At 41.9% G+C, this 13285-nt stretch overlaps 1 protein-coding gene across 3 annotated transcripts; it reads left to right on the top strand.

The window, feature by feature from the left end:
• The first annotated feature begins 150 nt into the window (after positions 1 to 150).
• On the top strand, positions 151 to 12976 carry strada (STE20 related adaptor alpha). Of its 3 annotated transcripts, none has more exons than XM_066698456.1 (14): positions 151 to 335; positions 768 to 841; positions 1204 to 1264; positions 1534 to 1591; positions 3315 to 3343; positions 6928 to 7030; positions 7496 to 7617; positions 7972 to 8080; positions 8438 to 8561; positions 9101 to 9272; positions 9499 to 9603; positions 10018 to 10259; positions 10432 to 10474; positions 10685 to 12976. In XM_066698456.1, the coding sequence occupies exons 3-14, from the start codon at positions 1253 to 1255 to the stop codon at positions 10838 to 10840; spliced, it is 1275 nt and encodes a 424-aa protein (XP_066554553.1). In that variant the 5' UTR covers positions 151 to 335; positions 768 to 841; positions 1204 to 1252; the 3' UTR covers positions 10841 to 12976. The 3 variants fall into 3 exon arrangements, with proteins under 3 accessions (XP_066554553.1, XP_066554552.1, XP_066554555.1); XM_066698455.1 differs by having other exon boundaries at positions 9499 to 9621; XM_066698458.1 differs by lacking the exon at positions 3315 to 3343 and having other exon boundaries at positions 9499 to 9621.
• The last annotated feature ends 309 nt before the right edge of the window (positions 12977 to 13285 follow it).

Genomic DNA, 13285 nt, shown 5'->3' with positions numbered 1-13285 from the left:
TGCGACTATAGCCAGACCATTGCCTCGAAAGCATTCACCAATCAGCGCTCGTAGGTCCTCTAGTTGTCACGCCCCTATAGGTTATTGACAGTCGAGCAGCACCAATTACATTGTTAGTATTCTCTGACGGAAAACTTCCTGTCCAATCAACAGGGTCCGGTTTGTGAAGTCCTGCGGTAAATGTAGATTTATGGAGAAAGATCTAGAGGCGCAGTAAACGGATGTTTTTGTGTTTATTTATTATTTATTATAAGATATTAAAATCAACGAGTTAGCTGGTTAGGACTTGTAATATTCCTGTTTCCCGTCATAGCGCTTCTAGGGTATAGGTTACGGTAAGACCTGATGATGACACTTTTGTGTGTGTGACACCTAGAGCTGGACTGTATTGGGGGATGTTCAGGGAATCGACTACAACTATTACTAAGCATGGCTTGTTTGTCGTTTTCTGCAGGGTGGTCTTCTGTCCAAAACAAAGGGGGGCGGAAACAGAGAGTAAAAGCATGCTCTTTAGACGAGAACAAGGCTCTTGGATCATCTTGAGTTAATGTTATTGTAATGGCCATTGTTGTGTGGGTAGTAGGGTAGTACTAGGCATGGCTGTAAGATAACTAAACGAACAGATGTGTATTCAAACTTGTGAGGATTGTCTTTTATTTATTGTTTTACTCTATATCTTATTTATTCATTATTCACTCGTCAATTGTAGCCCTCGAAAGAAAATTAAGTACCAACGCAAAGCAAGACATTGTGTTGTCTCATCATAGGTTGTCACTTGAGCTCAACATAGAGGCAGCCTCCATCACCTCCAACACAACTCCTTACATTTAAACTGTTCAGAGTAAGTATTCTAGTTCTGGGAATTGGACCTTATGACCACAAGAACAGAAGAAATGTGACAACAGATAAGACCGCATCTGGACAGTGTTTCTCGTTTGGTAATGAAAAGAGCTTAGTCTCCAAACAAGGCGTTTTTCTTGTTGCTTTTGATCCACCCTCAGAAGATCAGCTTTGTAAACTCTGGTCTAAACCATTTAAAAATACAGTTTCTGTCTTTGTGCTGCAGATCGCAAATTGAGCCTTACTGAGGTATGACAAAATGGTTAAATCTAGAATATGTGGAGTGAAATATCAGCCAAAGTTAAACATGCTTCTGTTCTGTCCACTTGCCAGGTTTATAATTGTGCTAAATTTGTACCTCAGGTTTTCTCTAAATGGAGTTCCAGAACTGGTAACAAGCACTCCAGAGTCCATGTCTTTTCTGGTAAGTGCAGAGAATGTAAATGTAGAGAAATTCTTATCTTTCCTCTTTGACAGCTCTACTATGAAAAACATGATCGTCTACTGTATAAATTATGGCAACATTTCAGTTTTTGTTTTTGTTGCTAGAATACTTTGTGTGGAGAAATAGCTGAATTCTCACGTTGTATGATAAGCAGGTGGTGAGACATTAAGCTAGGCAGTATGGACTGTTCTTCTCATGTATTTACTTTTGTGTCTAAATCATCTTCCTTGCTCTTTATGCGCATCAAGCGGTGGGTCTCGGAGAAACTCAGCGTTGAGAGCTTAAGGGATTTGGAGTTATTTGGAGGTAAGTTCACCCATTTTGAATTTATCCCATTTCAGCTGTGCAAATATCAGATTTCATAACTTTTATTTTCTTTCTTTTGGATCAAAACCCAATAATTGAATTATTCACATGAAAAGATGATAACAGAAAAATCAGCTGTGCCCTATATAATTTATTTTCTTTGAATGTTGGTTGGGAGAGGAGAGCCATTCAATTTTTTGTTGTTTAAGTTGTGCACCACTGTGAGTCTGTTATATCAGGCCTGTGAAAGCCTTGTTTTTTTTATCCATATTCATGAAGATTGTAACATGGCATGTAATATGAATTTGATTTAAAATGTAGTGTGTGTACTAGCCCATCCTCGTTGTTTTCATTTACAGTTACCAACATCTTGGCAATACAGATGGTTTGAGTATCTGGCATTAGATGTACTTTGTGTGGGGATCTTGTAGTACGGCCTGCAGGAACTCCCAAAAGCTTGCATTACTCTCCCAAGGTAAACTGGGAACTTAGCTGTAGTGATAGGTCTGTAGGAGGTTGCTTTTTTTTTTGCTACTGATAAGTCTGTGTAACCTGGAAAGGATGAACAAAATTATCAGTTTCTCTTTGCCTGACCAGTAAGATCAGTCATCCTCAATAATTGTCTCCTATGGATTTTGCAATGTTACAACCTTTAATAGGTTCTTATTGGTCGTGCTATTTACGTACGTAGACACTGTATGAAATGGCTTTTTGGCTATTTTTATATGGGCTATCTAGGCCTATATGCCCTGTGAAAGGACTTTAGAAGGATTGTGCCATTGTACTGGGAGAGTGTGAGAGCTTTGACTCGCTTGAAGCAACTATTGTTACCCTCATCAACGTCACCTTCATCTCTTACCAACGTTCCTGAGTGTTTTTTTTTTTTGTGTGTATATACATACTTCTTGACATATTAATGTATTTATTTGGAATTTGCATGTGAACAGACCAGCATAATACATCCCCCCTTCAGGACCATCATAACAATACTGCTTTATCGTTCGAGACGCATGCCATAGAGAACTGGTCTGCATCCTGCCTGGTTTTCAACATTCTGCTGTTCTTTCATTCTGTAATTGTTTGCATGTACAGAGTAGAAAATAAGACTTGCATTGCACAACACTTCAGCCATTTCAGAGGTTAAAAACAGCTAGATGTCATATAAATAAACACTGTGTCTCTACTTACTTTTCCACACCTAAACTGGCATAGACTGTCAGTTGATATTTAAAGTAACAATCCATAGCCTGGAACAGGTTGCAACTTACTGTATTATTGAAGCTGAAATGGATCAAACTGCTATGCAGTCATGCACGGATCTACGGTGTGATTGAAGGACTCCTTTGTGGTCAGATTTTAAATGTCTGTAGCCAGCATAATAAATAGCCATTACTATAACTGGATCTTGGCATGTGAATAGTAAACAGGAATTAGACCATGATCACCAGAGTCCTCCGCTGAAGAACTAGAGCTGATAAATGTCCCTCTCACATATGGATTGCCTAAGGTAGTAGACCAAGATGTGTACAGTTTGCTGTCGGGGAGAGAGACTGACTGATTTGAGTCTATTGTGGAATAGGAGGAGATTGCAGCCCTGGTCAGAAGCGTGTAAAAAGATCTACTGTACCATTATACTGTGTTCCTGAGATCTGTATTGCATGTGATTGATTGATTTATTAAAGAACAGACCCTGTTTTTTGTGTTTTGGGTTTCTCTACCCCAGAGCAGGCTCAGGGGAGCTCTCAAAGGAAAGTAAGTGGGGTTCTTGTTTTGTTTTTGTTATGGTTTTTAATATATATATTATATATACTATATATATATATATATATATTTTTTTTTTTTATTATTATTATTTTTTATTATTATTATTTATTTTTTTGGCTGTTGCTGCTGTTGTTGTTTTGTGCATCTGTGTACCGAGACTTTGGCCTTGCGCTTCTCTGCATGGACACCTCATTGTGAATGTGGTTTTTCGTGACAGAGGTCATCTTAACGCAATATCTCATCTGTGATCATGGTTTCATACAGGTGAGCCACTGAGCAGCGGATCTTTGGAGTGCCCCAGGTTATTTTCTGGGTTCGAATTAGCAGGGACTACAGCTGAGAGGCTAGGGTCGCTCGGGGTCCATTTAACATACAGTGAACAATTCCCCAAACCGCTGACCATTCTTCACACATTCACTTGCAGCAAAGGATGTATTTATTTATTTGCCATTTAGCCTGATGCAATCCTGATGGGACTGGATTATCTTCAGTTAGCTGCAGCTATATGGTGGCATCTCTATGGCTTCATTATGTCATTAGAATCTTTTTGAAGGTATCTGAAGGTTAGTTTTTTGCTGCCTTTTCCGAAAGTGAATTTAAGTTGGGAGTTTTTTTGGAGGGGAGGGGCTTGAAATTCCTCCTGTTTAAGCCTGTGTTAATTCAGACGATGCACCTTTAACCACAAACAATAGGGCACAGTGTTTATCTTTGCCTATATTCTGACACATCGCCTGTTCCTCTTCTATGACCTCTAGCATTTCTCTGAGTCATTGGCCTTTCACTGTTACTGTATGTGCTGCCTTCTGCAGCACACCACTCCCCTTTTGTATGGCAACACAGGGGCAAGAAATTTGGAAGTAAGGCGATCTGGTGTATTACAGTGATTAATCTTTTTTTTCTTTCTTTTTTTTAAATGCCAATAAGCATTCCAGCACATGGGAGATAATTCATGAGTATTGCATCATAAAGTATTCAAACATACCCCAGCACACTGCTATATGTACTGGCCTATCAGTTGCCACATAGTTTACCTGAACAGGACTCTATTGGGAACCATTTTAGTTTCAAGCTGAAAATGTTTACATTCCAAGATGCAATGCATAGCTTTTGTAAAGAAAATACTTTTTTTTTTTTTCTCAACTGTCATTAGCCAAACAACATCTTTTGTTTTAAGCAGCTCCTTTTCAATAAAAAGAAAAGAAAAAAGAAAAAAGTTCTAAAACTCCAAGTGCTACTTCAGCTGCTAAAGTAGCATGTCCTGTAATCCTGGACTGCCATGTTCGAGCCCTGACACGTTTTTAAACTGAGGTTTCACATTACAAGATGGCAGGTTGCGTTCTGTGTAGAGGGATGTTATCAAGGCAGATATCTCTCTGATGTCACTTGCCGCTGCTGGAGGAATGGCAATTGCAGACCTTTCTGTCTCAGGATTGGAATTAGACATTTGTATGCAAACCAACTTTTGGAAAGTGTGTGTAGTAACGTGGGGCTATGTAACTCTTATTTTTGGAACCCTGCTCTTTCAGTTTCTGATATGCTGACAATAATAACTTATTGTGTATTTTTATTTTGGAAGGGTGATGTGAAATGGTGGTGGTGGTGGTGGTGGGTGGTATTCTGAAGATAATCTATGGCCTATTATGAAACCCTGTCTGGCCTTAACATTGTGTTTTGTTCCTTGAAATTATCCACTAATGCTCACTCAGTGTACCAGTGCTGTGCTTGAAAGTTTGTGTGTGTGTGTGTGTGTGTGTGTTTGTGTGCCTCCCACTAAATGTTTGTAGTCAAACTTGAAGTGTGGTTCCTTCACCAAGCACAGAGGGACAGCTTCAGAGCGTACAAATGTTGCCGTGTAATATTAGTAGAACTGTAAAAAGAAAAACATATATTTAACCCCTGACTTACGTAAGAGTGAATTTGATACATAGCAAAATCTGTTTTGGAGGGCCGTGCCTCCTCTGTGGTTTAGCAGATATTGTGTATCGATTTCCAGCTGTATGTGTGCCATCCTCCTGTTCAGACTGTGGTCCAGGTAACTGATCTGTCCATAATATCACCCTACTGCTGCTGAAGAAAGAATGGCAGTGCTTAGAGGTGGATGAATGCACTTGGCTGTTGCTGTTGCTGTGGGGCAGGTTGTCTCAAACTCTAGTCCTTGTGGGTCACATTAGCCTTCAAGTCTCCCTCTCACCTGTGTCACTTTCTGTAGACCTTAGAATAAAATGCTCTAATTTTCTTAATTGGACACATCAAACGCATTGTTTGTGCATTTGCCAGATATTTGTAGCTCATTCTTTAAAGGGATCAATATGGTCCATTAGGTTTTGGCCCCCAGCCCTGGAGTTTGATATCCACGCTTTTGGACATAACTTTTTTTTTTTTTTTTTGGGGGAGGGGGGGGGGCGTCTTTCATTTTTGTTCTGTTTTACATTTTTTGGTAAATGGGGGGGTAAAATACATATATTAGAGATCTGCTTCCAGTCCAGAAATTGACATAATTTGGCATCATTTATGTTGAAATGGTTGTAAGCTTGCCAGTTCAGGGAACCCCTCAGTCACATTTTGTACTGGACGTTGTAATCTATCCATTGAAGACCTCAAGCCTTTTCATACATCATAAAATATATAATATATTTTGAAATAGTTAATCTTACCTGTATGTCTTCTGTAATGTGGCGGTGGCGGTGGCGGCACCATTTCTTGGTTTCAAAACCTTACAAAATATACTTGCTAATCATATAGTTATAGTTGGCATAAGACACAGCCAACCACCTGCAGAACTGTAAAATGCATTCATTGGATAGATTGTGATGCACCACTTTATGTGAAGGCCTCTCTTTCAGCATTGCTCCCACTCCTTTAGATCTTTAGCTTGAACCAGTGGTAAAGTTCAGGTGTAGATTAATTTGCACTGTAATGATAGGGCCCGGCTTGCACCCTGCATGAGAACAGTGTCTGAAATTGTTTCACCTTCACAAACCCCAGTTAAACAAACCAACCACCTGATTTAAAAAAAAAAAGTAAAGCCTACTTTCTTAGAGATAGCATAACATTTCATGTCAAATGTATCTTCAGTCTGTTGCATTCCCAGCAGTGGGGAAAGATATATGTAAAAAAAAAAATGAATTAATTGGAGCCTGCTTTTATCATGATGATTGAGAAATCCAGTCTGATACTAAATTCATCCTCACCTAGACAAAAAAAAAATTACCATAACACAATTTATTTCTGCCAAACCCTCATGTGAGAACTAAATCTATACCCTGTAATATTACAGAGAATTTGTGAATTTAAATGAAGCCTCCCACCAACACGCAGGTGCTCACTTGCTCACACTCACTCACACACATCTGTTCTACTGTCTCTGCAGCCTTCACTGGGGCTTCTTCTACAGGACATTCAATCTCTACACTCACCATCAAGCGCATGACCGCAGCTCTACTGTCCCCACAGTTGCATCCAGCCTTGTAACCCGGGAAAAATAGTGTTGACTGGGATCCCCATCGCGGACCAGGCTAGCCCCCGTACTGATTCCTTGCCCTTCCCACTAAACCTCCCTCTTTCCACCTCAGGCCAATGAAGAGAGCACAGAGTCTCTAGCATCTCTCCCACATCGGGACACTATGGGGGGATTCCTGCCAGACAGCTGCTCCTATGACCTGCTCACCATCATTGGTAACCCAGCATGATTTATTTTCATGTTTAAGTGTGTGGGTCTTTCAGTCTTAAACTGATTGATTATAATCCCCAAGAAGTTTAACTGCAGCTATAGTCTTTCATTGGATTTCTTTACTGTATTCTATTAGCTTGTTAGTTATTATTATTTTTTTCATAGGTAACTTACTTGTACATGTTTTAGTATATTATATATATTATAGTCCTTATTTTAGCTGTACTATACTGAGATTAGTTAGACAGGACTTTCTTAAAAATATGGTATAACATAAATGACTCTCGCTGCCCGGAGCATGGATACCTGAGACATCTGAACCATGGATGTGCGAATGGCACCGCACAGATCAACTTGGAGGGGGGATGGGGTATTCTTGTGTTAGTGGGTACAGGCTGGGGTTATGTTGGGGCTGCTGCTTCTGGGGTGTGCTTGGGAATATGGGTTTAAGTGTCTGGTTCCCCCTGCAGGTAGAGGGCTGGAGGAACTGATGACGGTGAACCTAGGGAGATACCGGCCCACTGGTGACCACGTGGCCATCCGCCGAATCAACCTGGAGTCGTGCACCAATGACATGGTCAACTACCTGCAGGTCAGCCCTGGGGCAGGCAAGCCACCTGCTCTCCGCTCTCACTGATGCCATCCCAGCCAAGACATTTGCCTCAATCAGATACTCCTATTGTCAGGAGTCTCGCCCACATGTTTTCTTAAGAGATTTGACTGAAAAGTGCAGAACATTCAGATGATCTACTTGTAAAATTGGACCCTTTCTTTCTGGTCTGTGGCAAAAACAACCTCAATCAGAGATGCCTATTGATTTCCGTCATTGTTCCCTTTTGAAAAAAATATTATTAATGAGAGGGTACAGAGCAAACTGACACTGCTACACAAATCCTCATGCTCCTGCTGGAGAAAAGGCCAACCTTCTCTTTCTCTGCCTCTGCAGGGGGAGCTCCATGTCTCCAAGCTGTTCCACCATCCCAACATCCTGCCCTACAAGAGTATCTTCATAGCTGAGAATGAGCTGTGGGTTATTACTCCCTTCATGGCCTACGGTAGGAGACGGTGCACTGGTGGGCGGGGTGTAGATTTGGACCAGTTAAAGCCTGTTGTAAAGGAAGATATGAAAAAATGAATTCCGATCCACCTGCCCCACTTGGGGTATGATCTGAACCTTTGTAGCTGGCATTCACAATCAGAAAAGGTCAGCTTCACAAGTCTGTCCTAGACACACAAACAGACTGCCTTCCATACAACAGTAGGTAGTCTAACATGAATGCTAATAAGTCTAATAATCCTGTCTAAAGAAGCAGTTTGTTTTCCTGTTATAGTAATTCCTACTTTATTTCTTATTCTATTATGTATATTGTCTGTCTTTGATTCTTTTTTTATTGTTTGTTTGTTGGTCACAGGGTCAGCCAAGGACCTGATCAGTACCCACTTCACAGATGGCATGAGTGAGCTGGCCATTGCCTACATCCTGCTGGGCGTTCTCAAAGCTCTGGATTACATCCACCACATGGGATATGTGCACAGGTAAGGTGGAACAGGCTGCACTGTATCTGTATGTAGCAAGGACGCCTATCTATGAGAGTACTGTTATATGTATGTGCCATAAAACACCATTTGCTCTTTCAGCCCCTCAAAGACCAGAGGTTTAATTTAATTGATTACTTAATCCAAAAACGAGCTTAATTAATAAATGAGTAAATGTTCCCAGTCTTTAGTAATTGGTGCCTTAGAGGGGAGCTGGATTGGGTCTCTCCAGGACCAGGATTTGGAGACCACAGATGATATAATAACATTGAATTTACTGCCACTTATTTTAACAGGGTTGGGGTCAACTCCACTTTTTTCCAATTCCCTTTTTCAGACATGTTCCAAATTCCAATTCCAATTATTTTTGCCATTGATGGAATAGACTCGACTGGAATTTGGAATTTAATTGAACAAGGAATTACAAATGGAATTGGAACGGAAAAACTGGAACCCTGTATTGTATTTTAACCTTTTTTCTTTTTTGTTTTGTTGGGTTAGAACATGTGACTGTAAGCATCTCCCCCCTCCCCTCGCAGGAGTGTGAAGGCGAGTCACGTACTGATCTCAGGAGATGGGCAGGTATTCCTCTCCGGCCTGCGCAGCATCTTCAGCCTGATCCGGCACGGTCAGCGGGCACGCGTGGTGCATGACTTCCCCCAGTACAGCGTCAAGGTGCTGCCGTGGCTCAGCCCTGAGGTGCTGCAGCAGGTAGATTCCCCCTGCCTCCCATCCTGATACCGCACACGTCCTCTGTTGCATTTGTTTTTCAGTTTTACCTTTTCACTTGACTGTTTCAGGGCAGCGTCTCTCGTGCATACATTTCTGGAGCTCTGAGGTAGTCCAGCGGCGTCGCTCAGGTTTCAGTGCAGTTTACTTCCCCGTGGAGCTTCAGAGGATAGCTCAACCCTCACCTCGCTCTCCTCCTCTCTTGCAGAATCTGCAGGGGTATGATGCCCGCTCCGATATATACAGCCTGGGCATCACGGCATGTGAGCTGGCAAACGGACACGTCCCATTCAAAGACATGCCTGCCACCCAGGTTTGTGGCTGGAGGACAGTGAGTAGCTGTCAGTCTGCATTGCTTGTGTGAACTCTCAAACGGTCATCAAAATGTGCAGAAGGGCAGGAATATTTGAGTGGTGTCACTACGTTCATATAGGCAGTGTGGAAGTTGATTACAGCTGTGAAATGCAATTTGACTGGCAACACTGACAATGACGAGTCCTAAACACAAGGTGGGCCACTTACATCTGCAGAAGTAGACCTGTGATGGTGGGACACAATTTCCCATGCTGTTGCTTCACTTTTATATAAGAGAAAGAAAAGTGTCATATACACATGTTCCACTCTATATAATTGAGTAAATATAACACATTCTAAAAAATTGAGCCAAGTAAAGGTTCTCTCCCTCCTCTCTTTCATTCCTCTTGCTCCTCTCCTTCCTCTGTCCCAGATGCTCCTGGAGAAGCTGAATGGCACAGTGCCCTGTCTCCTGGACACCAGCACCATCCCCCCCGAGGAGCTCACCATGAAGCCATCCCGCTCGGGCGCCGACTCGGGCATTGGCGAGGGCACAGGCGCCTGCGGCCTGCGACACGCCAACGGGGAACCCAGCCAGCACCCCTACCACCGCACCTTCAGCGGCCACTTCCACGCCTTCGTGGAGCTGTGCCTGCAGAGGGACCCTGAGAGAAGGTGGGTCTGTGATGACAGTCTCTGTTCAGTCCCTCTCTTGCCCACTTTTTTTGGTCTGTCTCTCTAGCTTTCTGTCTTTCTCAGTCTGTCCAGCTTCTTCTCTTTCTCTCTCGGGTGGCCCTTCCCTCTACGTGTCCAACTCTTTAATGCAACCCATCTTTCTCTTTTACAGACCATCTGCCAGTGCCCTTCTGAACCATTCCTTTTTCAAGCAGGTAAGACCAGCAGCACTGTGGGTCCGCAGGTCTTGCAGGGTGTTTTTGAGTTAGCCGATCACAAAAACAGAGTAGCTACCAACAGAAAGCAAAGTACGATATGAGATATAAGGATATTTACATGACCTTCTCATTGTGTCCATGCAGCCCCATAATCTGATGTTGAGATGAGATGATAGATTTGCTTCTCACTCCTCTTCTGTTCCCCAGATTAAGCGACGTGCATCGGACGCCCTGCCAGAGCTGCTGAGACCTGTGTCCCCCATCACTAATTTTGAGTGTGCCCAGCCCCCTGACTCCCCCACAGTCATGGCCAGTCTGGAGTCCAGCTTGAGTCATCTGGAGGTGGACGACTGGGATTTCTAAAGGACATTGAGAAGGGAGCAAAATGGGGAGGGAGCAAAATGGGGGGGGCGGGGGGGAGAAGTTCTTGTCAATGAAGATGGATGTTTCTTTTTCAGTGCTCTCGAAATCAGTATTTTATTTCAATCATTATTTGCAGTTAGCAGTTAAGGGTCTCGAGGGCTTCACAGTGACCACCCAAGTCGTGGCACACCTCTCTCGGTTAATCTGTGTCAAGATAGGGAATAATGGGAGAGGGTCGGAGGCGAGTTACCGACGCTTTCTCCCCTCTCTGGAGTGGGGACGGCTCGGAGGAAGGCTCAAAGAGAATGGAGACGCTCCCTTCCACAGCAGTATTGAAAGCTATAGGTCAGAAATCCACTACTTGAAAACAGGTTTTCACTCTAACACTTTTTAATTTGGGAAACTATGCTGGTGTTTAGAGGTGTCATGCAGTGCAGCAATTATTATTATTTTGTTCTGGATTCCCTAGTTGTAGATGCTTTATCTACATTCTTTTCATTTGGATTGTGTGCATGGTTACAGATTATGAATGGATTTAAAATTTGAAAAATAATTGTAGACTGCAAACTGGGTCTTACAAATGTGTTTTTCACGTTTTTCTAAAAATTTCGTAAAACTTCATAGTTTTACGTCATATATGACTGCTTCTGTACTGATAACCTAATGAAGCATTCCTGTACATCAGCTAAAATATATATCTTGCTTTGAGTTTCTATAGGCAACATAGGGGGCTGTTAAGGGCTATTTAAATTATTTTGTATTTACAGCACTCATTTACACTTTTTGTCTTTGTTTTTTTCCATCTGGTTGTTCCCTGCATTATTTGTATTTTAACTAACATAAAATCATCCAGAAAGGGTACCTTGGTAGGTTGGTCAGTCAAAATGTGTTTCAGTTTTGCATTTGTAATCTCGGCTTGATACAAATATTGAACCTAGAGAGAAATGCTTTGTTGAATATTACCTAGTTAGAGTACAATTGTACTTTTTTCTTCACCAGACTTTTCTTTGAAATGGTAAAAACAGAATTTGTTCAGTGTTTTCAGTATTAGTCTTTCAGATTGTTTGCCTCTCTGTTTCATGTGAGAGTAACCATGCAGATGCTTGAACCCAGCTAATATGCTATGTAAATATCTGCCACCTTTCTCCTGCCATTTTAGTCTTTAAGTGTTAAGGAAACTTCCATAAGTTCAGTTAGGTAGCTTAAGAAATTGCAAACTGCCTAAAATAGGCCTAGAGTAATATCTCAAAACCGACAACTGCAGATCTGGCAGATCACAAAACGAGAGGACTGGTTTAAGGACAAGGAGGTATCACCCCCCCCCCCATCCCCATTTTTAAACCTAGAATAAGGCCATTTTTCCTGAAGCAAAACTTGTACTTACTGTGGGCAAGCTAGCACCATTACTTGGTTTTGTATCTAGTTCATTTCTCTCTCTTAATTGAATGGTGTAGAAAAGAGAATTAGCAGAAAATGTCATCACACAAAAAAAAAAACCTTCATGTAGCTGTAGTGTTAATGTTTCGTTCCTTACCCATGGAAAGGCTTGATTACTGTGGCATGGCCTTTAACCGTACTTCACCTCATCACTTCTCATAGCAATGTTTGTGTGACTGTCCACTCATCCACAATGATCACGACATTGTCCAGCTGTCGATCCACACCCCGAGTGAGTGGCTGATCTCAGCGGCTGCGTCTGTGAAGTCAGGGGCATGTGTACTAACCTCCATGGGTGAGGATGCAGTTTTCCTGATGTACATGGGAAACGCTGCTTCGTACCACTACTGGAATACTATTGTAAATTGATTAGTGTTGCACATCTTTGTTTTCCACTTTCAAACGTGGGATCCAAAGAAGGGAGGCTGGATATTGACAGTGGGACAATGCAGGATTCCCCTGCAGGAGGAGCAGATCAAAGTTTCTACAGTCCCTGGTGTTTATGACAGATTCGAGGCACTGCCCCACCCTGGTGCAGGCCTGGACTTTTCAATGTGACCAAGGATATGTTTGGAAAAACCATGTGTGTGTTGCAGAGTTGTTCAAATGTGTCTTAGAAAATAAATCTGTTTAACAGCATTTGCTTTTACCACTGTTTTCCCCCCCAGCTATGAGGGTCATCATAAACTTGTAAACGAATACTGTTTTATTGATATTTATTTACATCTTTGCAAGGTTGAGTGCCATATTCAGAATTCCACTGCCTGTGGAAGGAGTGAAAAATATTGAAGGGGATGTGCCTGTCATATTGATCTGTTAAAGATAGATTGGAACAATAGATTGATATTATGAAGTAGTTTGAGAAGGACAAGAGTCTTCAAATAATATTAAATAGGATGTGAATTTGTGAATCCAGTGGGGATCTTGAAGGATCAACTGCATTTTACATGTACAAAAAGAGCTAGAGATGATCAACTCTGTGAGTATACAGAGATGTACTGGATACAA

This window comes from Amia ocellicauda, chromosome 3 (genome assembly GCF_036373705.1).
Source record: "Amia ocellicauda isolate fAmiCal2 chromosome 3, fAmiCal2.hap1, whole genome shotgun sequence".
In the NCBI taxonomy this organism is placed as follows: Eukaryota; Metazoa; Chordata; class Actinopteri; order Amiiformes; family Amiidae; genus Amia; species Amia ocellicauda.
Note: the sequence above shows the minus strand (reverse complement) of the source record. Positions and strands in the feature narration are given on the sequence as shown.